Source organism: Aquarana catesbeiana, linkage group LG10, assembly GCF_042186555.1.
Source record: "Aquarana catesbeiana isolate 2022-GZ linkage group LG10, ASM4218655v1, whole genome shotgun sequence".
NCBI lineage: Eukaryota > Metazoa > Chordata > Amphibia > Anura > Ranidae > Aquarana > Aquarana catesbeiana.
In genome coordinates, this window is record NC_133333.1 from 198,197,591 (window position 1) to 198,224,231 (window position 26,641).

General features: G+C 42.7%; 1 protein-coding gene across 3 annotated transcripts in view; it reads right to left on the reverse strand.

Moving 5' to 3' along the window:
- The window catches only part of DRD2 (dopamine receptor D2), a 794,711-nt gene that overhangs the window by 58,993 nt on the left and 709,077 nt on the right, over window positions 1-26,641 (reverse strand). For all 3 annotated transcript variants that reach the window (XM_073603096.1, XM_073603094.1, XM_073603095.1), the window contains exon 5: window positions 22,513-22,694. In XM_073603096.1, the coding sequence (XP_073459197.1) occupies window positions 22,513-22,694 (182 nt within the window). The remainder of the gene's footprint in view (window positions 1-22,512; window positions 22,695-26,641) is intronic.

Genomic DNA, 26,641 nt, shown 5'->3' on the forward strand with positions numbered 1-26,641 from the left:
CTTCCTAACCAATGACACCACAAAGCTTCTAATCCACTCCTTGGTCATCTCCCGCCTTGACTACTGCAACTCCCTCCTCATTGGTTTACCTCTAAATAGGCTATCCCCACTTCAGTCCATCATGAACGCTGCGGCCAGGCTCATCCACCACACAAACCGCTCAGCGTCTGCTACACCCCTCTGCCAATCCCTCCATTGGCTGCCACTCAGTCACCGAATTAAATTCAAGATACTAACTATAACCTACAAAGCCATCCACAACCTGGCCCCTAGCTACATCTCTAACCTAGTCACAAAATACCAACCTAATCGTTCTCTTTGCTCCTCCCAAGACCTCCTGCTCTCAAACTCCCTTGTCACCTCATCCCATGCTCGCCTTCAGGACTTCTCCAGAGCCTCCCCCATCCTCTGGAATGCTCTACCCCAATCCGTCCGATTTTCTCCTACTTTATCCACTTTCAGACGATCCCTGAAAACTCATCTCTTCAGAGAAGCCTATCTGGCCCCCACCTAACAACTGTACATTTATCTTCTCAATCAGCACATCACCCACAGTTATTACCTCTTGTATCTCTTGACCTTCCCTCTTAGATTGTAAGCTCTAAGGAGCAGGGCCCTCTGATTCCTACTGTATCAATTGTATTGTATTTGTACTGTCTACCCTCAAGTTGTAAAGCGCTACGTAAACTGTTGGCGCTATATAAATACTGTATAATAATAATAATAATAATAATAATCATCACATTCTGTTGGCAACTGTGGGATTCAAGAATGACATCATTACATTCTGGTGGCAGCTGTAGGATCTGAGATTGCTGCCGTCACATTTTGGCAGTAACTTAGTGGGATAGTTCTGCTTAGAGCATCAGTGCACAAGTTAGGACTTTTACGTCAGTGGAAACAGTTTATACAGATAAGCCAGTGCATAATATTTTCTATATACAACCGTGGCCAAAAGTTTTGTGAATTACACAAATATTCATTTTCACAAAGTCTGCTGCCTCAGGTTTATGATGGCAATTTGCATACACTCCAGAATGTTATGAAGCATGATCAGATGAATTGTAATTAATTGCAAAGTCCTTCTTTGCCATGAAAAGGAATATAATCCGATAAAAAACATTTACGTTGCATTGGTGAAGAAGGCTTCATGGCACTCAAGCAAGTCCAGCAAGCGCCAGGACCGTCTCCTACAGTTGATTCAGCTGCTGAATCGGGGCACCACCTGTGCAGAGCTTGCTTAGGAATAGCAGCAGGCTATAACCACACTCACAAACATAGCCAACTACTGTTATTCCTGTATTATCTGCGAGTGAGGCAGAATATGTTCACAGAGCACTACTACAATCTTGTCCCTTAATTGACAAACTGTTTAAGAGGTTAATGGAGGATAATATTAGGCTACAAGCCATCCCTAGCAGTTCAGGCAAATATTATATCCTGACAGTACCCTGAAAATGCCATCTGATATCTGCAGACTGTGACAATACCCTCCTCCAAGGTGGAACACTACTGATGCCTTGTTGGGAATATTTATGAGAGATGGATTTTTCAGGAGCTCCTTAATGATCAAGCACCACAGTTTGTTTCTGCCCTAATGCATGCTCCCTGTTGTAAAATATAGAGGATGTATATCGTGGCTAGTCTGTACCATCTAGAAACAAACAGCCTACCTAAGAGTTTCAATGGGACCTGAGTGTGGTTGGAGATCGTAGAGCCAGAGCATGAAGCGGTGACAACATCCCCTTCCCATCCTGTCATACTCATGTATCTCTGGCTCTGCTCTTGGTTCAAGGCTGATGGTGCACTCTAGGCTGTCTACTGCTGAAGGTCCCGGTAATCACTGCTTCCTGCTCTGGCTCTAAAATCTACAGACACACTTTCACCACATGCTCTGCATAAACAGCCAAGCTGCTTCTAGGCCTCACTCTTCTCTACCTGGCTGCTACTCTGCTGAGTTCTTTAGATACTAGAGCAGTGGTTCTCAACTCCAGTCCTCAGGACCCACTAACAGGCCAGGTTTGCAAGATAACTGAAATACATCACAGGTGATATCATTTGCTGCTCAGTGATTGCCGTATTCCAGTCTGCCTCTCCCCAAGGTAATACATAAAACCTGGCCTGTTAGTGGGTCCTGAGGACTGGAGTTGAGAACCACTGTACTAGAGGATTAGTAATGCTTTCATGATTTTATACAATGTGAGTGCAATTGTAAAGAAGAACTCCTGCTTTTCCTTCCTTAAAACAACAGATGCATTGTGCATGTAAATGAATCACAACCCCACTGTCAGCTTGTGTGTAACATATCTCCTTTAGCTGTATACAGCAGGTTTCTGTGTCTGTGATGTCACTCTTCCTTCTGGCTGAATTTCAAAGTTCTTTCAAAGTTCTCTGACATCCTGTTTCCTTTCAGTCCTGATACTATATCTCCCATTATAATTTGAACCTCTGTAGCTTCAGGGTAGGCTATAGGAGTCACTTTCACTAGTTCTGGGAGTTGATGTAGGTGGATCCCAGGGTTATTTTGGGTGTTTTTTTCATGTGGGTGGTAAAAGGTGTAAATATGTCATACCTCCTCCTGTGTCATTCCTGTCTTTGGGTATGCCAAAGAATAATTGCTTTCTGAAAGACTACAGAGGAAGGGCTGTGGTAGGTTATTATGAAGGTGATATATATTTTGGCATTTTTTACTGGGCAGGATTGAGTTTTAATTGTGATCCATTTAATCCTGCCCAGCAGCAGCACAGCCAGCTTTCAGAACAGGCTGTGTATGTGTGCATGAAGGTGTTTCCTTTTTGAATACTGCTGTGATCTGTGAGGTGGGACTTGAGAGGTTTGGACTCTTCTTATAGGTATGACTGGGAGGGATTGAATGCTAATTAGGATGTATTCAATCCCAGCCACAATCAGAGCTGAGAAGAACAGCTCATGCACTTGTCCTAGACAAGTTGGCTAATCTGACAGTCAAACCCAGTGTATATACAGTATAAAATATATAGATGGAATTTTAACTAAAAATACAGTATGGAGCACATGGCAAGTATATGCAACACAAGAAACATATGATAAGTAAAAATACATAAATAAATAAATGTGATAGACAGGAATCACATATATGCACATAGAATTGATGAAAGATACAATGTCTACCAAAATTTGATAAGGGATTCGGTGTCTATAAGAACCATAAATGATTGGTCAATGGTAAACCTTGAAGTACCAAACATAAAAATATATATATATATATGTAACCAAAAGATGTTTTTAAAACCATACAAATATATGTAAGTGAAAGAAGTAAGTAGGGCGATGACGAACTGGTGACTAGATGTGTAAACACACCTACCTATGTGGTATGTTGATGGCATGTGTGTTCTCCTTTAAAATGTTGAAATAGGATTGTATAGTGGTGTGGACCTGAAAGAGGGGGGGAGAGAGGAAGCACAGTGTTGAAGAAATCAGAGGGAAACCAGAAATGTGACCTGGGGGTGATCCCTCAGGACACTGATGGGCAGTCAGATCATGGCATAATGCTGATTGAAAGGAGAGGCTGGGTACCTGTCCTGTCTCACAGGCTGAATGGAGGACAGATTACGGCCTGTCTGTGTCCTGCGGGGAGAATGCTGTCCTGTACTATAGGAGGATGGAGGAGGGTGGAGATCTCTTTAGAGGATGCTGGAGCTGTGTGTGTCCGCAGCTGTCTCTCCGCCTCAGACATAGGTGGATGTCAGAGCGAGGATGGCTGCTTGTGGGTTATAAGCCGGTTTTGGGGGCGGGCCTGAGCATGGGCTGCAAGTGCATGTGATGAACTGGAGATAAGGGGGGTGTGGCCGGTAATGGAACGCACGCCATCAGACGGGGGGGCGTGGTTGTGCGCTCCAAGGGCGATCACATGACCTGACTCCTGTCAGTGCCCGTAGACAAAGGGAGCTCCAGCGGAGTCTTTAGCAGTGGATGAGCCGGTCTGGTGTGTGCCGTATAAGACGGAAAAAGACACACACAGGCGGCTCTGGTCAACATGTACATCGGGAGGGGGGGGGGTTGTGGCGACAGAAAGGGCTCTAGAGGTAGTGGAACAGAAAAACGTCCCTGTCTATCTGGGTGTCACAAAAAACAGGAGAGATTGTGTCGAGGACAAGGGAAAATTTTTTTTTTATATTACTTAATACAGTAATCAAATAAATAATTGATTAAATGATTAAGTAGATAAAAATAAAAATGAAAACAAAAATGAAAATAAAAATAACAATAAATATGAAAATGAAAATAATAATAATAAAAATGAAAATAAAAATAGAAAATGAAAATAAAAATAAAAATGAAAATGAAGATGGAAAATGAAATATATATATATATATATATATATATATATATATATATATATATATATATATATAAATAAAGATAAATGTAAATATAAATATAAATGTAAAAGTAAAATTGAGAATGTGATGAGAGATATTTGATATATGAAATAGAAAATGAAAATGAATGTGGATGTGGATGTGAATGGGAATTAGAAATGATGAGATAGGAATAGATAGGATAAGCAGGATGGGACAGGGGCAGGTGGGGAGTGCTCAGGGCGGGGACTGGTGATGATGGATACTGGTATTGGTTTGTATCTAGATGATTCCATGGATTTCCAGGTCTTCGTTCATTCCATCGGGAACCATTGACCTGAGAGAGACAATCCAGAATGATTCTGCAGAGTTGCAGAGTTTTTTGAATCTCCTCCCAATATCGTCTTTTTTGATGGCTTCAATGCCAAACACTTTAAGACCTATTGGGTTTCCATTTTGGTGTTCTCTAAAATGCCTGGGTACTGAGTAGTTTCTGTTTTTCTTATTTTTTATGGACTGATGGTGTGTATTACTGTTGATGATGCTGCATTTGTGCTTGCTAAATCTTGTCCTCAAAGGACGTGTTGTGCGTCCGACATACAGTAACCCGCATGGGCAAATTAGACCGTAAATCACATGGGAAGTGCCACAATTGATGAATTGGCCAATTTTGTGGTTCCGGCCGTCTGTTCCAGTGACTTCTTTTTTTCTATGTGCCATGAAAGGGCAAGCTCCACAGTTTCTAATTCCACATTTGAAATTACCCTTCTGGTCAAACAGGGATGTCCAACGGCCTGTAGGGGTCTTAGTTTGGTTCAGGAGTTTGCGTACTCTGCTTGGTGCTATTAGACTTCTAAGGTCTTTTGCTTTCCGGAATACAACTTCAGGTTTGGATGGTAGGACTGGATTGAGGATGGGATCTTGCTTGAGAATGTTCCAGTTTTTCTGGATGACTCTCTGTATGTCAAAAGCTTGTGAATCTCCTCCCAATATCGTCTTTTTTGATGGCTTCAATGCCAAACACTTTAAGACCTATTGGGTTTCCATTTTGGTGTTCTCTAAAATGCCTGGGTACTGAGTAGTTTCGGTTTTTCTTATTTTTTATGGACTGATGGTGTGTATTACTGTTGATGATGCTGCATTTGTGCTTGCTAAATCTTGTCCTCAAAGGACGTGTTGTGCGTCCGACATACAGTAACCCGCATGGGCAAATTAGACCGTAAATCACATGGGAAGTGCCACAATTGATGAATTGGCCAATTTTGTGGTTCCGGCCGTCTGTTCCAGTGACTTCTTTTTTTCTATGTGCCATGAAAGGGCAAGCTCCACAGTTTCTAATTCCACATTTGAAATTACCCTTCTGGTCAAACAGGGATGTCCAACGGCCTGTAGGGGTCTTAGTTTGGTTCAGGGGTTTGCGTACTCTGCTTGGTGCTATTAGACTTCTAAGGTCTTTTGCTTTCCGGAATACAACTTCAGGTTTGGATGGTAGGACTGGATTGAGGATGGGATCTTGCTTGAGAATGTTCCAGTTTTTCTGGATGACTCTCTGTATGTCAAAAGCTTTGGTATTGTATTGTGTGCTAAATCTGATGGAATTATTCATTGTCTGCTTGTTTCTCTCTGTTTTTTTGGGGGCTGTTACCATGGTGGCTGGGGGGTGTTCATCATAATCTGTCCAGTATTTTGAGAAGGCTTGTTCAATGAGGTGTTCTTCATAGCCTTTCTCAAGGAATTTCTTTTTTAGGATGGACCCTTGCTTTTCGTAGTCGCTTCTTTTGGTGCAGGTTTTTTTCAGCCTACAGAATTGCCCAAATGGGATGTTGCGGATCCACTTGGGATGATGGTGGCTTTTGGCATGAAAGTAGGAGTTCCCTGGACTAGGTTTGAAATGCGTTTTGGATAGAATCATTCCTTCTTCGTTAATTTTGAGATCAAGGTCCAAGAAAACAAGTGATGTATCGTCAGTCACGTGGGTAAAGGTGATGCCAAAGGGATTGGAGTTACAGTATTCCAGAAATTTATTGAGATCTGTATGTGATCCATTCCAGATGATCAGAATGTCATCGATGTATCTGGTGTAAAGTGCAAGCTGATCCTTAAAGGGGTTGTTGGCCCAGATGGACCTGTCTTCGCAAAGGCCCATGAATAGGTTAGCGTAGCTGGGAGCAAATTTTGCTCCCATAGCTGTCCCTTTGGTTTGTCGAAAAAACTCACCCACGAAAGAAAAATAGTTGTGGGTGAGACAGAATTTTATGGAGTCGAGGAGAAATTTGATCTGTAGGGGGTGTGTATCACTTTTCGATAGAAAGTACTCTACTGCTTCTATACCATACTTGTGTTCAATGGAAGTATAAATAGATGAGACGTCAAGAGAGAGCCATTTGTATTGCGGTTGCCATTAAAAAGATGAGAGGATATCGAGCATATGTCCAGAATCTTTCACGTAAGATGGGAGTTGTAATACTAGATCTTGTAGAAAGTGGTCGATGTAGCAGGCTAGATTACAAGTTAGACTGTCGATTCCAGCAATGATGGGTCTGCCTGGTGGATTTGTCTGATTCTTGTGGATCTTGGGGATATGGTAGAAGTGGGGGGTAAGTGGGTGCTGTTTGTTCAAGAAGAGGAATTCACTTTTTGTAATGACTCCGTTCTCCCTGGCTTGTTTTAGTAGAACTTCCAGAGAGATGGAGAAAAATGGTAATGGATCAACAGGGAGTTTCTTATATGTCTCGGTGTCTCCAAGTAATCTCAAAGCCTCAGCCATATAGTCGTCTCTGTTTTGGATAACTAGACCACCGCCTTTGTCAGCTTGCCTAATGATGATGTCTTCTCGGTCTTGAAAATTCTTAAGGATTTCTTTGGGGACTTCATAGTCTTTATTCCTAATTTATTCCTAATTTTAGTGTATTTGCATTGGTATAGTTGTTCTGGCAGATCCTTTTAATTTCATCCAGCACTATCTCATAGAAGATTGGAATGTACTTTCCTTTTGCCCAGTGGGGGTGAAAAGAAGACTTGGGTTTGAAATCGGTGTGTACGATCTGTTTTTCCATGAGGGCTAGGAGTTCTGGTTCTATTTCATAATCCTCGCAGGCTCCCTCTTGGTATAAACTCTCTAGATTTTCAAGTGCATTATCCACATTTTGTGTATTGTCAGATAGAGTACTTGTGAGTGAGGATACTTCAGAGGGTGATTCACGGAGAGCGAAGTACCTTTTTAGAGTGAGATTTCTCGTGTACCTATTGAGGTCTACAAAGATCTCGAAGAGATTTGGTGGATTTTTAGGGGCGAAATTGAGGCCCTTGCGTAGAACATTGAGTTCTGTGTCATCAAAAACTGAACTGGATAGGTTGAAAATTTTGATTGTGGTGTGTGTTGGAGTTATCTTTTCCCTTTTTTTATTATTTTTCTGTCCTCCTCGTCGACCTCTTCTTCTCCATCTTCTCTTTTTCTTACCATCCTTTGTGGGAGTTCCAGAGGGATTTTCTGTTGAGCCGTGGGGTTCCGACTGCCCACAGCTCCTTCTCCTAAAAAAATGCACGGTGATGTGTTTTCCATCGATTTTTGCTGAGTGGGTGAATTGGCTGTCTGTTGGCTGGTATGCTGGTCGGTGGTGATGACCACTGGTGATGGATTGTGATTCGTATGCGTATTTACAGTGGTGTTGGTGGGAATATCAGTAGGTGCTTTTGTTTTCTGGGCTTTGACTCCTATTGGTGGAGTTTGGCCCTCTCTTAAGTCCAGTAGCTTGGTCCATTTATTTTTGTTTTTATTCCCGTCATTGTAAGAGGAGAGATGGGGGGAGGCTGACACCTGAGGGTCTTTACTGGTCAGAGAATTCCCCTTACTCCCTCTCTTAGGAACATTGTTTGAATGGTTTTGTAATTGAGAGCTTCTGTATGGTCTCTGTTTGTTGGTGTTACTTTTGTTGGTGTTGTGTTTTGTGTGGCGTAGAGGGGTCATGGGATGTGTATTGTTTTGAGAGAGTGATGAAGGTTTTTGGGGATGTAAACCGTTAGCATCCGAAGGTTTTTCCATTCAAATTCATGTCCAAAAAGGTAGTCGAGTCTGTCCCTCTCAAATTTTCCCAAATACTTGCTGATAAGATTGGTTTCAAAGCTAACCATTTGGTCATTGATCTTTTTATCCCAATCGTCAAAAGATGGGAGATCTGTGTAGGGGGCCAGATCCTCCTGTATATTTTTCAAATCACTACGGATTTTAATTAGGTTTCTCTCTCTTTGAGTGATGATTGAGAGAAGTAATTTTTTGTTTAATTCTCTCATTTGGATAACCCATGCATCCTTGAGATCGTCATCTAGCCAGGTGCAAGTCTTGGTTAATCTAAGTCCTCTTGGTACACCATTTGTTTTGATGTAATTTACTAAAAGTAGAATGTCCCACCATTGTATCATTTCTTTCTGTAAAATGTTTCTCAATTTGGAAACAGTATTATCATGAGTTCTTCCCTATTGGGAGTGGTTGCTGGTTTGGTAGTAGTGTCTGTTGGTTTGCTGCATATTTCATGTGCTTCAATGCTGTTAGAGAAACCTCTTGCCAGAGAGGTCCGTCTTAGTTCTCTTTGTTCAATTGTTAGGACCATGCTGGTCTAGTATTGTGATATTTTGTGGCCTGTTGGATTATAAGTTCTACTGAATTGGATAAACATCCAGAGAGGGATATGATGTGTGGGGATGGCCTCACCTCAGCAGCGGGAGACCCCTAGGGGCCGGTGCAAATTGTGGACAAGGAAAGATTACTCCTGCGCTTGTGAGGGTCTATTAGGTTTAAAAAAGTAGTATTGTGAGCTGTAGAAAAGCTGAAAGATATGGTGTTGCATGTCCCGCTGCCCAAAAACTGACCCCGGGGTGGTCAAGGTAAGACTATATGGAGAGCGATGGATGAAGGGCGCGTGATCAATTGCTCACATTAAAAAGTATAAAATGTATTCATATGAAAATAAAAGCAAATAAATAATACCAATACTACGTATCATGCAAACAGGTAACAAAATATATAAAGCATGGAAATTAAAAATGGGTTAAAAGTAACATAAGCCCATGTTGAGGTGAGTGTTTAGAGTCGGCTGACGCCAATACCAGTATCCATCATCACCAGTCCCCGCCCTGAGCACTCCCCATCTGCCCCTGTCCCATCCTGCTTATCCTATCTATTCCTATCTCATCATTTCTAATTCCCATTCACATCCACATTCATTTTCATTTTCATATATTAAATATCTCTCATCACATTCTCAATTTTACTTTTACATTTATATTTATATTTACATTTATCTTTATTTTCATATATATATATATATATATATATATATATATATATATATATATATATATATATTTTTTTTTTTTTTTTTTTTTTCATTTTCCATCTTCATTTTCATTTTTTTTTTTTTTTTCATTTTCTATTTTTATTTTCATTTTTATTATTATTATTTTCATTTTCATTTTTATTTTCATTTTTGTTTTCATTTTTATTTTTATCTACTTAATCATTTAATCAATTATTTATTTGATTACTGTATTAATTAATATAAAAAAAAATTTTGTCCTCGACACAATCTCTCCTGTTTTTTGTGACACCCAGATAGACAGGGACGTTCTTCTGTTCCACTGCCTCTAGAGCCCTTTCTACCGCCACAAAACCCCCCCTCCCGATGTACCTGTTGACCAGAGCCGCCTAAGTGTGTGTGTGTCTTTTTCCGTCTTACACGGCACACACCAGACCGGCTCATCCACTGCTAAAGACTCCGCCAGAGCTCCCTTTGTCTCCGGGAACTGACAGGAGTCCCTTTGTCTCCGGGCACTGACAGGAGTCAGGTCATGTGATAGCCCTTGGAGCGCACAACCGTCTGACGGCGTGCGTTCCATTGCCGGCCACACCCCCCTCATCTCCAGTTCATCACATGCACTTGCAGCCCATGCTCAGGCCCGCCCCCAAAACCAGCTTATAACCCACAAGCAGCCATCCTCGCTCTGACATCCACCTATGTCTGAGGCGGAGAGACAGCTGCGGACACACACGGCTCCAGCATCCTCTAAAGAGATCTCCACCCTCCTCCATCCTCCTATAGTACAGGACAGCATTCTCCATGCAGGATGCAGACAGGCCGTAATCTCTCCTCCATCCAGCCCGTGAGACAGGACAGGTACCCAGCCTCTCCATTCATTCAGCTTTATGCCATGATCTGACTGCCTATCAGTGTCCTGAGGGATCACCCCCAGGTCACATTTCTGGTTTCCCTCTGATTTCTTCAACACTGTGCTTCCTCTCTCCCCCCCTCTTTCAGGTCCACACCACCCTACAATCCTATTTCAACATTTTAAAGGAGAACACACATACCATCAACATACCACATAGGTAGGTGTGTTTACACATCTAGTCACCAGTTCGTCATCTCCCTACTTACTTCTTTCACTTACATATATATGTATGTTTTTAAAAACATCTTTTGGTTACATATATATATATATTTTTATGTTTGGTACTTCAAGGTTTACCATTGACCAATCATTTATGGTTCTTATAGACACCGAATCCCTTATCAAATTTTGATAGACATTGTATCTTTCATCAATTCTATGTACGTATATGTGATTCCCGTCTATCATATTTATTTATTTATGTATTTTTACTTATCATATGTTTCTTGTGTTGCATATATGTGCCATGTGCTCCATACTGTATTTTTAGTTAAAATTCTATCTATATATTTTATACTGTATATACATGTGTGTGTGTATATATATATATATATATATATATATATTTCTGATCTCTGTTCCACCTAGAACGCTTGAACGTGGACTGGTATGGAACACAGAAAAACGTATTTTTCATCTCAGGCCACACTTCCCAACTAGCCATTCTGTTTATGCACATATGTTGGCCTACTGGCCCATATAGACTGTGCCCTGGTTGTCAAAGGCCCTGATGAAGAGGTTATCCTTGAAACGCGTCAGCCGACTCTAAACACTTTTGTGTTTTGTTACTTTTAACCCATTTTTAATTTCCATGCTTTATATATTTTGTTTTCTGTTTGCATGATACGTAGTATTGGTATTATTTATTTGCTTTTATTTTCATATGAATAAATTTTATACTTTTTGATGTGAGCAATTGATCACGCGCCCTTCATCCATCGCTCTCCATATAGTCTTACCTTGACCACCCCGGTGTCAGTTTTTGGGCAGCGGGACACGCAACACCATCTCTTTCAGCTTTTCTACAGCTCACAATACTACTTTTTTAAACCTAATAGACCCTCACAAGCGCAGGAGTAATCTTTCCTTGTCCACAATTTGAGTCAAACCCAGTAGCTAGCTGTCACATGGGCATGACAGAAGTCCAGTACCAGACACCAAGTAGGAAGTGACACCCTAATGCCGCGTACACACGGTCGGACTTTTCGATTGGACTGGTCCGACAGACACCGACGGACCAAATCCGGCGGACAATTCGACCGCGTGTGGGCTTCATCGGAACTGCAGCGGACTTTTTGGGTCGAAAATCTGACGGACTTTAGATTTGGAACATACTTCAAATCTTTCCGACGGACTCGAGTCCGGTCGAAAAATCCGCTCATCTGTATGCTAGTTCAACGGACAAAAACCAACGTTAGGGCAGCTATTGGCTACTGGCTATCAACTTCCTTATTTTGGTCCGGTGTACGTCATCACGTACGAATCCGTTGTACTTGTGTGTGATCGTATGTAGGCAAGTCCGTTCGTTAGAAAGTCCGCTGCAGGTCCGCCGCAAGTCCGCCAAAAGTCCACCAAAAGTACGTCGAAAGTCTGTCGGACGGGCTGTCGGACTTTTGTAGCCGAAAAGTCCAACCGTGTGTATGCGGCATAAGACCTGAGAAAGGGAACGTCAACGCCGTCAAGGTCTGGCCTACTCCTCAAACCAAATCACGGGGGCAGCCATCTACTATAGAAAATGTGTGTGCAACTACAGTACCCTGGCTAAATCTGTGACTGATTTTCTTGCAGGTCTTAAAGGAGGCACTGGCTAGTGCTCCTGCTTTACAGATTGCACAAATCAGTTTCAGTGCAAAATGATGCCACTGCTTATTGCTTAAGTGTGGTTCTAGTTCTAAGCAATACATTACATAACATATGCCACCACTGAACACTGCCAGTATGGCCTCAGCTTCAAAGTGATTACTGACTACAACTACCACTTAGCTAGTTAAATTGTCTTGCTGAGGAAGAAAGAAATCTACTCTACTGGAGTAGAGCTAGCTGTCACATGGGCATGACAGAAGTCCAGTACTTCAGACACCAAGTAGGAAGTGACACCCTAATGCCGCGTACACACGGTCGGACTTTTCGATTGGACTGGTCTGACAGACACCGACGGACCAAATCCGGCGGACAATTCGACCGCGTGTGGGCTTCATCGGAACTGCAGCGGACTTTTTGGGTCGAAAATCTGACGGACTTTAGATTTGGAACATGCTTCAAATCTTTCCGACGGACTCGAGTCCAGTCGAAAAATCCGCTCGTCTGTATGCTAGTTCAACGGAGAAAAATCAACGCTAGGGCAGCTATTGGCTACTGGCTATCAACTTCCTTATTTCGGTCCGGTGTACGTCATCACGTACGAATCCGTTGTACTTTTGTGTGATCGTATGTAGGCAAGTCCGTTCGTTAGAAAGTCCGCTGCAGGTCTGCCGCAAGTCCGCCAAAAGTCCACCAAAAGTACGTCGAAAGTCTGTCGGACGGGCTGTCGGACTTTTGTAGCCGAAAAGTCAGACCGTGTGTATGCGGCATAAGACCTGAGAAAGGGAACGTCAACGCCGTCAAGGTCTGGCCTACTCCTCAAACCAAATCACGGGGGCAGCCATCTACTATAGAAAATGTGTGTGCAACTACAGTACCCTGGCTAAATCTGTGACTGATTTTCTTCCAGGTCTTAAAGGAGGCACTGGCTAGTGCTCCTGCTTTACAGATTGCACAAATCAGTTTCAGTGCAAAATGATGCCACTGCTTATTGCTTAGGTGTGGTTCTAGTTCTAAGCAATACACTACATAACATATGCCACCACTGAACACTGCCAGTATGGCCTCAGCTTCAAAGTGATTACTGACTACAACTACCACTTAGCTAGTTAAATTGTCTTGTCTTGCTGAGGAAGAAAGAAATCTACTCTACTGGAGTTGATTCTTTAGCAATATTATTTCACCATATGGCACAAGAAGGGAAGAACCTATGGCAAAGCAGACAGCTTGCCCCAACAAGCAGAGTCAGCAGAAGTTAGTGGCATTGAAAAGGAACTTTTAATTCTTTCTGTGCATCCTTCTAAGAAATGGGGGTGGGACAATAATGAGGTCTAATGATGGCAATCTAAGTGAGGAAAAGGGGAAATCATATTGCACACAGTGCCAACCTAATTTCTCCAAAATTCATACGTCCACTATAACATGTTGAAATTTCATTCTAATGTCTATGCTTTAGAAAGGAGCAACAACTTTTTAATTTAACAGACCAGACTGAACACCCCTATGCTAGAACACAGCTCAGCTTGAGACATGAAATTATTCCAGAAAATCCCATAAAATCATTCCAGAATCTGCACAGCAATGAGGCCAGACATATTGTAGCTAAATGGTAGAGTCTGTGCCCAGTAGAGACTGGAAAGTCAGAGGCTTTTAAAACAGCCTATCATAAATAAGCTGGAGGAATACACATCTGTCAGACTGGGGTTAGTAACCTATACCAACATACATATCAGCTGCTAAGAATTACAGTAAGTTTCATACCATTTAACATTATGATTGTGCCATATTATTAACAAGTGTTTACACAAATGTATACGAGGATAACAATCAGTTCAATACCAAACATGTCTGTTCTATAAATTACAGAAGGCAAATTGGTCACACTAAATTTTCCAGGTGATATAGCTATCCAATTGTTGTTATGTTGCCATGCCATCTGGAAATATTGTTTGGGTGGGGGTTCCCTCAGTGACACCCTCTGCAGGGTCAACAAAAGGCTTCTGTTTTGGCAACTGCCACTGCTCTTCTTTTAATTCGAACTAGGCCAGAATGTTAAGAGCCATTTCTGACAGCCATTGATTCTGTCAGAATCAGACCTACTCGGGGGCGTGGCTTGGCAATGGCGCTGTGAGGCTGCTTCTTTAGGGAGCTCCGTGCTTCGTTCGGGCCGGAACCGGATTTATTACACCTACCGGATAAATAACTACATGCCCATGACGGACAGACCCCCGGGATCTCCCGCAACAAAAAAAAACGCGGACATTGCAGCCTATTTCTTGCGGAATTCGGCCACTCCGTCACAGGCCCAGGAATCCAAGATGGCGCCGCCGCGCAGTAACAACAACGCTGGCACTGCTTCGCTCAAAAAGACGGGTAAAGGACCCCCCAATGCCACACAAGGTAACGGGTCTCTTCCCAACAGACCGGACTCCCCGATCCTATCCCCAGAAATCCCGGGGTTAGACAGTAGCTCATTCGCACAAACTATACAATCTGCTAGTACACAGGGGCCAGCACTCCCTGAAGGCTGGAAAGAGCTGATCGCCCTTCTCCCCACCAAAAAGGATATCTCTGACTCTGCAGCTACAATTGTGAATACCCTTTCTAAAGAAATCCATGACCTTAACCAGAGGATTGATACAGTGGACTCCAGGGTATCTGAAGTGGAAACATCCACCTCCCTGCTTGAATCCAGAATGTCAGCAATGGAAAAGGTTCATGTCGATTATAAAAAGCGCTTGATCCTGATGCAATTATCCATAGACGATGGCGAAAATCGCAGCAGGAGGAACAACATTAGGGTACGCGGCTTACCTGAAGCCACATCAGGGAATGATCTCAGAGCCACGATAGTAGCCATATTTAACCGACTGCTGGACAAACCTCCTACAGCTGAGCTGGAATTAGACCGAGTGCACCGTGTACAGGGTCCTAGGGGAGGAGAAGAACCCGCACCGAGAGATGTGTTGGTGAGAGTCCATTACTACACAATTAAGGAGGAAATTCTGCAAAGAGCATGGACTCGGGGTCCCGTGGACTTTGATGGGGCGTCTGTGCAATTATTCCCGGATTTATCGCGACTCACTCTACGCATGAGGGGCCAACTACGACCATTACTTGAAGCGATCAGATCAACAGGAGCTACATACCGATGGGGACACCCCTTCCACTTGATAGTACAGAAAGGGAACAACTCTTTTGTTCTGCGATGGCCCGACCAGCTTCCTGATCTGTTCGGATTTTTGGCAATCCCCGGCTTCTCAGTACCCAACTGGCTGGACTTTCCAATAACCTCCAGCAACCCACGTTCTGCATCTCCGAGACCCCAAAGACCCAGTAGACGACAATGGCGTTCCAGATCCAGAACCTCTCCGAGAGACAACCTCACCTCACCAGAGTCTTGATTGGACTAACCTTCCTGATCTCACAATTTATCCACACGGTTCCGTGAGTGGGTTATAGTTAGTCTAAGGGGCTTATCTTGTTTATGCACCTAAGAGGGGCCCTGCCTCTAGACACAGGGAGGCAATTGCCTAAAGTAGTCACTTAGACCCAAATGACATGGGGGACTTCGCGCTGCCCCCCCCTTCCATCACTTACTGCTTCCAACGGAGACATTTTTTGTTCGTGTTTTTGTTCTGTTACCCTCCGTTTGCAGTTTATTGCAGGTTTTTTTCTCATTTTATGTTGAGGGGGCGGGGGAGTGGCGCTGAAGGAGCCCTAATTCACAAGACACGGAATGGTATATAATCTAATGATGTACTGAGGTTTGATACTGGAACTTACTGTGATAGATTTATTGCTGACGGGAAGCTAGTGTGCGTGTCCCTCTGTGTTCCAATATGTTGCGATACGGGGGGATACATACAGGCGACCTGAACGGTTCTGCAATACGGCAAATTGAGTTATTTTTGGAAAGTTTTATTATTATTTGGTATGTTTTATTATAAACGGTAGTAGTCCGGTATCTCTTAACATGCCGGTTCCCACCTGTCGACACGTCTCCCGCTGTATCACAGAGTCTAGCCTTCCACTCCCACTAATAGGTAGCGCATAAGTGCGCAAGGCTTAGTTTAGCAACAGGGGGATAATTCGTTTATCCCTCTTAGCATTTGTTCTTTTCCACCTTCCTGCTCTGTTTCTATACCTGTTTCTTTATTTTCTAGTCCCCCCCCCCCTCTTCTTCTCCCCTCCCCTTCTTTTTTCTCCCACCCCCCCTCTTCTCCACCCCCCCTACTCCTCTCCTTTCTTCACCCCTTTCACTCCTGTCTGCAACCCCCCCATTGCCCCCTGCTTTATACCTCACTGATCAGTCCCCCCCCCCCCCTTTTTTTTTTTTTTTTTTTTTTTTTTTTTCTTTCTTTCTTTCTTGTTTTTCCGGTATGGTATTGGTGGGCGACATGGCCCCCCTGGGAATCCCCCCGGGTTCACGTAAGCAAGGTGAGATAAAGTTTACCTCACTCAATGTTAGAGGTCTGGCGACACCAGAAAAGCGCTCCAGACTCCTCTCTGACCTGAAAAAATCGCGCTCACAGGTGGCGTTTATTCAGGAAACACATTTCAAACAGTCGGCAGTTCCCAGACTTGGCAACAGGGATTTCCCCAATGTATATCATGCCCCCTCCCCCCTGCCGAAATCCAAGGGGGTCAGCATACTAATAGCAAGATCTATACCGTGGACGCTGTTAGAAGAGAGAGCAGACCCTCTGGGGCGGTACCTATTTCTGAAAGGCAAGATTAGAAATTCCATAGTGACCCTGGTCAATGTCTATCTCCCTAATTCTGATCACTTATCCTTCTTGCGAGCACTCACTCCCTTGATCCTGGAATTCCGAGAGGGTATGTTTCTGATGGGCGGAGACTTTAACTTTGCCCCAGAGCCGCTCCTCGACGTTTCAAGAGGGGCATCCCACTTGTCTTTCAACTACCTGAAAAAGCTCAAACAGGAGCTAGCTAGCCTACAGTTGGTTGACCCCTGGAGGGTCATGCACCCGGAGGAGAGGGATTACACCTACTTCTCCGCGGTGCATAGAACTTACTCCAGGATAGACTTCTTCCAAATCCAGCATAAAGATCTCCCATATGTCACTTCATCCCAAATTGACTACATATCACTATCGGACCATGCTCCCACACATGTAACCATGTGCTGGGATACGGACATAAGATCCCCCCCCACATGGAAACTGAACGAATCCCTCCTACAAATTCCGGAAGTACGTGCAGAGATAAGTAGGACATTAACCAACTATTTTTCAGAGAACACAGACCCATTGTTGCCCTCTATGACAATATGGGAGGCCCACAAATGTGTAGTAAGAGGGGAACTAATTAGGATCGGGGCTGCCAAAAAAAGGGAAAGAACCAAACAGATCGAATTCATGATATCCCAGGTACGATCTCTCGAGCAGCTACACAAGAAGTCTATGGCCGAAGCACATCTCAAGGCTCTACTGAAAGCCAGGGGTGAACTGAAAGACCTCTTGTACCATAAAACCATACAGAATCTGGCTTGGGCTAAAAGAACCATGTTCGAATTTTCCAATAAGCCAGGAACCATGCTGGCCAGGCTTCTAAGGGCTCCGAGACAGCGCACCTATATCCCATCTATAATGAACCCACAAGGAGCAAAAGTCCATACCTCTAGGGATATAGCCAGAGAATTTGTTGAGTATTATCAACAGCTTTATAATATACATAGGGAGGAACCCACGGGCTCTCTGGTGGAGAAAGAGAGACTAGCGGGTGAATACATCAGGTCCTCGGGCATGCCTACTTTGCCAGCTGAAATAAGTGACGCTCTTGAAGCGGATATTACCCAGGAAGAACTATTGCTAGCCCTGGCACAAACGAAACCCAGGAAGGCACCGGGGCCGGATGGCTTCACCCTGACCTATTACCAGACTTTTGAGCCCAACTTATCGTCACAATTTTTGAAAGCATACAACTCACTAAGGGGGAATAATACTAATACTAACATGGTAGACCCCTTACGGGCATTTATATCCCTGATCCCAAAAGAAGGGAAAGATCCTAATTATTGCAGTAATTATCGCCCGATTGCGTTGCTTAACGTAGATTTGAAACTATTTTCCAAAATCCTCGCCAATAGAATCTTACCACATATCCCTCAGTTGGTTCACCTAGACCAGGCGGGGTTTGTGCCGCTAAGGGAGTCGAGAGACAACACCATCAGAGTGCTCAATCTAATCCATGAAGCGAGATCAGTCCGGAAGCCTTTTCTGCTCCTATCTACGGACGCAGAGAAGGCCTTCGACCGGGTGGCCTGGCATTTTATGCGGGCCACCCTAGAACATATTGGTATGGGCCCAAACATGAGAGGCTGGATGTCGTCTTTGTACTCGACTCCCTCGGCTGCGGTACGGGTCAACGAGTGGCGCTCAGATTTCTTCAATATTACAAATGGGACGAGACAGGGATGCCCCCTGTCCCCACTGATTTTCATCCTCACCCTTGAACCATTCATGTGTAGCATCCGTGGGCACCCTAATGTTACAGGCATTGTCAAGCCCTCGGGGCATCACAAAATCGCGGCTTTCGCCGATGATCTGATCTTCTTTGTCTCAAACCCATGTATCACTCTTCCCAACATCTTGTCTGCTCTTAGGGTGTATGGGGAATTATCAAATTTCAAAGTCAATTGTGCCAAGTCCGCGGTGTTAAACATCACAGTACCAGCTAAGGAAGCAGTAAACATGAGCAAATCATTCCCCTTTAGGTGGGCGGAGAAATCTATCCGCTATCTTGGGGTGGACATCACCCCGGACTTGGCACATTTATACAACAGCAATTTTGTACCCCTACTCCAGAGACTAAAGACAGATCTCCAGTTGTGGCACAAGCTTACCCTAACCTGGTTCGGACGTTGCAACGCCCTGAAAATGACAGCCCTTCCCCGGATTTTATATATACTTCAAACACTACCAATTCAGCTACCAACTACCTTCTTTAAACAAATTCAGTCTACCATTAGAGAATTTATCTGGTCTCACAAATCCCCCAGAATGAAACTACAATCACTGACTAAATCTAAAGACAAGGGGGGGGTGGGGCTCCCGGATATATTTCGTTATTACCAAGCGGTTCACTTAGCCAGGATTGTAGACTGGCACTGCAATGGGGACTCAAAACAATGGGTGGGGATGGAAATTGAGGATGTCTCTATTCCCTTACTCCCATCACCATGGCTCTTGTCCACTCCGCCAGCAGATATGAAATCTCACCCACTGATAGGGGCCACCCTTCGAGTGGTGAGGAAAATATTCCGAGCTACGGACATTTCACCGCTACCCTCTCCCATGACACCTATCATAGGTAACCCCGACTTTTCCCCCGGACTCACAAGCCGTAGATTGAGACAATTAAAGTTTAATGAGAAGCAGTCTCTAGGCGAGATCTGGCCCCAGGGTGACTTCCCAACTGCCTCCGCACTTTCCAAACTCATAGATCCCCCATTGGACGGCCTCAGCGCTCTCCAACTTAGGCACTACCTGAAGACCTTCCAGGAACTATCATATGTCCCTCGGAGCTACACCCCTCTAGAGTCACTCTGCCGATCTGGAGAACCTATTAGACACACACTGTCCTACTTGTACAGTCTACTTTCGGGTCAGAGAGGGGACTCAACCCCGGAGTTCCTCCTGAAGTGGGAAAGGGATCTGGGGACCCAGTTCTCCACTAAGCAAAGAGAGAAGGTCTTGATCTTGGCACACAAATCCTCTATAGCGAGCCAATATCAAGAAGCGGGATATAAAATATTGACCAGGTGGTACAGAGTCCCATATGTGTTAAACAAAATGAATCCGTCACTGTCGGATAGGTGTTGGAGATGCGACAGGGAGGAGGGCAATCTGTTCCACATTTTTTGGTCGTGCCCGCTTCTGAGACCCTTTTGGGAGGAAGTAACCTCGACCATCCAAAATCTGACCTCGGTTGATCTCAAAGACAACCCGGCCGCATGCCTCCTGCACCTGACCACAAGACCGATTCAAAAATACAAGAAAACGCTGACTATGCAGCTTCTTAACGCTGCTAGAACCTGCATCCCGGCGCTCTGGCGGGATCCTCTACCTCCGACTAGGGCCCTGTGGTATTCAAAAGTGAACTGTATTCTACGCATGGAGGAATTGACGGCAACTCTGCAAAACAAAGAGGAACAATTTATTGATAAATGGAGACCCTGGAGATATTTTGTCGGTACAGACGCCTATCTACAGGACCTAGCCCAGACTCAATCCTCACCCACCTGAGCGAGGACCCTGTTAACGCAGATATCTATATACAACCTCCTAGTGTGTGATGGGTGGGGTCGGGGGGGGGGGCGGTGTCGCAGCCACTCCTATATAAATTACCCTATTTTGTCCTCCTTCCTTCCCTTTCACGCATCCCCCTCCCCTCCGCTTACTTGGCTTTTCTATCCGTTTTCTAATCTCTTCTTCTCTGTTTTTTTTCTGTATCTTGATCCGCTCACTAAGCAGCCGTGGTGACGGCGAAAACGAATAAAATGGGAATAATATTATTTTATGATGAGCAGGTAACACTCATATATACAGCAATAGACATATCTCTCTATGAAGATTTAATTACTACCATAAATATCAAAACTGTTCATAAACCAATCTAGTGTTATGCAAGGAAGCCCGTTGTAGGCAACCTTAATAAGTTTTTATATTCTGAATAGAACAGTCATACTTTTGGCTAGAACCTATCTGGGCTACTATATCTGTTTGATAAATAACTTGGACTTTGGTTTACAGTCAGATTTTATGTGATTCAAAAATGTTTCAACATGGAATATGTAAGGCACTGTAACCCAGATTGTATTTCTATGCCTTCAGTGTATTTGCAATAAAGGAATTTAAAAAAAGAATCAGACCTACTCTGAAATGAATTAGACTATACACAGGAGCCAAAGACCAGACAAACCAGTACCTCTCATTTTTAAACCTATTTATTTTACTGTTGATATGGTTTGTTTTGAAATTTTAATTTTCTGTAAATATTGTTCTTGCATGTTTTTTATTCCTTTCATTAGGAGCCGATTCACATCAGAATTGCACAGGAATGCAGTCCGCATAAAAAAAAACTTCTACTGTTTACCAGGCTTCAGGCTTTTGTCATTACACTTTCTAAATAAAATGAGGATAGAAGAAATGCTATTTTCCAGATCTTCGTTTGCTGCAAAAGCCAAGCCAGGTTATAGATGAGCCAAAAAATATAAAAGAATTGTGGACCCCTTCTACGTTCACACAACTTGATATAACAGTTTCACCTAAATAACCCAACTCCCACTGTACTATACCAAGCTCTTCTGAAAGTCACTTATTTTGACAAAGATTCCAAATGTAAGCTCCTAAAGTATTTGCAGTGGAATCTAATGCTTCTTGAGATCTGTAACTAACAATAGTTTAAGAGTAATGTAGATATTGGAAGCTATGCTATATATGATGACACCATAATCACTTCATAAGCTGGCAGTAAGGCTTTCCTTTGGAATCTGGAAGTCGGGTATTTTTGTGTCTCTACTTTAATGTATCAGTGAAGCATACTAGGTCATTTTACTCTAAAAGATACAATATAAAGCCAGTAGCATAATGATGAGCAGGGCCACCATAACCTTTTACTGTCAGGCTGGGAGTTTTACTTGGGACTAAATATTCCACCTTATAAAAAGGATCAACGGGTGGCATAAGCCCTAGGTCCTATAAGCTATAGAGCCGTAGAATATGAACCTCAACATTTTAGATCCAAAATGACTGCTCAATGGGTATGGAAATACCAACTGCAAAATGATACATTGGGGTTGATTTACTAAAACTAGAGAGTGCAAAATCAGGTGTAACTCTGCATAGAAACCAATCAACTTCCAGGTTTTTTCGCCAAAGCCTAATTGAACAAGCTGAAATTAGAAGCTGATTGGCTACCATGCACGACTGCACTTGATTTTGCACTCTCCAGTTTTATTATATCAATATTATATTATCAATAATACCATTATATTTTAGCAATAACATTGTGGCAAGGTACGGAATTGCTTACACTAAATTATAACTATTTTATTACCATTTATTATGAAACTATAAAATAAAATTCTATATATATTATATCTGTATACATCATTTACCTTGTTGCCATCTGCTTCCACTCCACGGCTGTTGCGCTTGGTGTTTACTCTCTTCCTTCGCTTTCGCAGAACTATATAAATCTGGACATATACCAGGAGTGTGACAATAAAGGGGACATAGAAGGATACAACAGAGGAGTAGATGACAAATGCAGGGTTTTCAATGAGGCACTCATTGGATGCTGTAAAAATAAGATCAAGTAAGTACAAATCCTCTTCACCTTTTAAATATATATATATATATATATATATATATATATATATATATATATATATATATATATCAATTCTAAGTACTGACATCAAAGCTGTGCTGTGCATACTGAAAAAGAAACCATTGGTAAAAGAAATTCAGAATTGTTTTTATATGAACTAAATATGATCACCTAGCTAGGCTGATTTATTGAAGAAATAGAGGTTGTTCAATTAGCAAAGTGAATGTTTGTAAATAATGTGAAGCTGTGTTCACTTTTATTATCCAACCACATGTAATATCCAATCACCTAGGAGGATTTTTCTTGCACATTAGTTGATGATTGAAGTAAAAAAAAAAGAAAAAAAATCTACACTTTATTTACCAAACCCAGTGACCATTCGGCATGCTTAATGAACAGTCTCTACTCCTGTTGTAATTCAACCTTATAAGGTCCTCTGCCACTAATGAATTGTGAACAATCCAACACAACACACTACCGCACATTACTGTGCATTGCAGCATGCTACAATGCAGGTACAGTGGTTTAGTGATTTGGGGTGCCATTCAAAATGAATGGCCCCACAATGCACTAACAATTGTTACGGATGTTACCACACATTGCAGCAATGCGGTAGCACATGCAGAAGTGTAAAATGGGTCCTAAAACTTTTTATGTACTAAACAAAGAAGACAATCCTATAATACTCAGCATCAACCAACTTAAATTCTTGAAGCACTTGTAAATAACCAGATAAGCTCACTGAATGGCAGAAGAAAATCCCTATGATAAACTTTGTTATTTAGGCTTTGCCTGTCAATATTTTGCACTAAACTGATTCCCTTGTTTTCTTTAGACTTTCTAGTTACACCACAGGGGTCTCAGTTGCAATTTTATATGCACGCATCAAATAGAGGCTAACAATAAAAATAAAGCATTTCTAAACTTATAAAAAGTACCTCATTCTGGATATCCCATACACAGGACTCCGAGTACAGTACATGATCTCTATTAAATAAGTTACATAGTCTCTGCTGAGGGGGCAAGACATCTGTTCAAACAGAGTTATTGATTGATCTTGTCTTTAGACCTGTTTTTCCAGCAAATGGTACATTTTAAGTAGGCTTTCCTGATAATGAACCCATGAAATAATTTAAAAAATACTTGTATAAGTTTAGCTTTGCTTTAACAATATAAAAAAATTAATACAACCTTTAATAACAATAAAACAGGTTTTGTACCCAAGCAAATTAATTTGACAGTAATAAAATACTATTAGTATTTCAATGCGCAGGGCTTTTTTTTATCAGAAAATAGTTGCAGGAACACAACCCCCCAAACCCCCCTCATGCACACCCTCCAAACGGCATCAAATAGTGGATGTGATCAAATTTCACCAATGGTGGGAGGGTGTTAAAGGGGCCCCTAAATACCAAGAGTGCATTACATACAGAGTGCAGAGTTCCTGAGGGTTGGCCACAGAGTGCAGAGTTCAGAGTGTTCTGCATATCGAATTCCGAGTTCAGTTGTGTGCTATACACAGAGTGCAGAGTTCAGCCTTCTTCCACACCTGCTTATCTTTGCATCCCAAATTCACATCTCACTTTCACCCCTCTTTAGCTCTGACCTCTCCATTGTTCCATCTTCTCTGCCTCTCCTTAAAAGCTCCATCATCTTCCACGTGTACTATTTTTGTTGCTGTGTTAAGCTCAAGCACACAGCAGGCTTGGGTATACTGTAGGTGGCTTTGTCTGTCACTTGCTGAGAGATCATCCAGTTGGGGTGTTGGCATCAGCACTGCATCCCGGGCACCTGCATCTCCCTTGTCCCCATCCTGCACTCAGTGACATCTGCTCAGAAGATTATATCTGTGGGAGCCGCTGGAGACAAGCTGTCACTTGTAAACACAGAAGCCAGACTTCTGTGTTTACAGGTGATAGTGCTGAGCAGGCAGCAGAAGGCCTGAGCCAGAGGTAGTGGAACTGTGTTCCACCTAGTTCCAGCTGAAAAAAGGCCTGGATGAATGTGCAATGACTTGTGTACAGGACAGTAACCCAATAGAAAAACAAGATTTCAGCTTATTGTATTTATCTGAGGGAACAAGACAATATTAGATTAGCTATAATGCATTACTGTACTTTGCCACAATTACTGAACCTCACTACTTTAATAAAGCTGAACTGTATGGATATGTTTGCATAGTTATATTGGTCTAGCTTGGACCAACAAATGCAAAGTATTCTCAGATTGTATAAGGTGGAAAGGCAGGGTAAAGAGTTCGGATGTCTGAAGAGTCTGGTATGGAATTTTGGGGGGAGTCCCCATGCTGTTTTTTTTTTTTTTTTTTAACTATCCCTGATTGGTTAGCTTACATTGAAGGGAATTCTGGGCAATATAAGTGAATGGGGCCAGTGACATCACTGGTTGTTAACTACTCAGTGGTACCATGCCCACATCGGCATCCTTAACATCGATTGACAGCGGGACGCTGTCATGTATAATAGCGGTAGTGAAACTGGTTCTAATATATGACATTCAGCTCCCTCCAAACAGGTAAATGTTCAAAGCATTCGTTTGAATACTTGAACAGCCAAGATTCAGTCCAAACTTGCATTCAGATCAAACAGTTTCAACCAAGGAGGCTGCCATTTTAGCTTCTGTTTGATTTGCAACTAACATGTGATCAGTTATGACACCTGTCATTTAATGGTTTGACAGTTTGGTTGAAAGCACAAGCAAATGTGACAGTTAGCAATCCTGGATTTCCTTACATGTAATGCCCCGTACACACGATTGGATTTTCCGACAACAAATGTTGGATGTGAGCTTGTTGGTGGAAAGTCCGACCGTGTGTATGCTCCATCGAACATTTGTTGTAGGACTTTCCGCCAACAAATGTTGGCTAGCAGGTTCTCAAATTTTCCACCAACATATGTTTATTGTCGGACTTTCCGATCATGTGTACACAAGTCAGTCGGACAAAAGTCCACGCATGCTCGGAATCAAGTACGAGCCGGAGATATAACTAGCATTCGTAATGGCTTGTACGTCACTACGTTCATAATTGTTGGCCAACATTTTGTGACCGTGTGTATGTAAGACAAGTTGGAGCCAACATCCTTCGAACAAAAATCCACGGTTTTGTTGTCAGAAAGTCCGATCGTGTGTATGGGGCATTACATTTAAGGAAATCCAGGATTGCTAACTGTCACATTTGCTTGTGCTTTCAACCAAACTGTCAAATCATTAAATGACAGGTGTCATAACTGATCACATTGTCAGCACCATGTTAGTTGCAAATCAAACAGAAGCTAAGATGGCAGCCTCCTTGGTTGAAAAGGATAGTAGGGTTTAATTCTGCTTTAAGTTCATGCCTAGTGTACACTGTTTGCAGTGCATGCACAGTACAGTGTACACACTCAGCCCACTCCTGGTATATGTGAGATGTGGAGAATAGAGCCGGGTCTTGGGACAATGGAATTTCAGTGCATATGCACAGGAGTTACATCAGGGGCCACCTATAAAGATAAAAGATGTCGGGACAGAAGAAATAGCAGAAAAGATGGAGCAGAAACAGGAATGGAGATGTCAGCTCTGTAGAAAGGCAAACTATCAGGTAAGTCTTCCAAATTAGGCAAGTGTGTTGTGCACATCTGAGTTTCTGCCCCTCAGCCACTCTGCAGTTCCACTAACACTAAAGAGCACCTGGATCACTCTGAGATGTGTGGGGAAGTTGTTATGTTTATTGGTTAATTATTTACCAGAACTGAAATTTTAAAAAAATGATATTATTTTACATAATGCAGGTAATTTAAAGAATAACTCAATGTAGTCAAATGATGATAGACATCTGATAATGCTCTCTCAAAAAAAACATTTTATGTCTTGTCTTTTTCTCCACATCTGCAATTGGAACCTTCTTCTGTGAAGGCAAA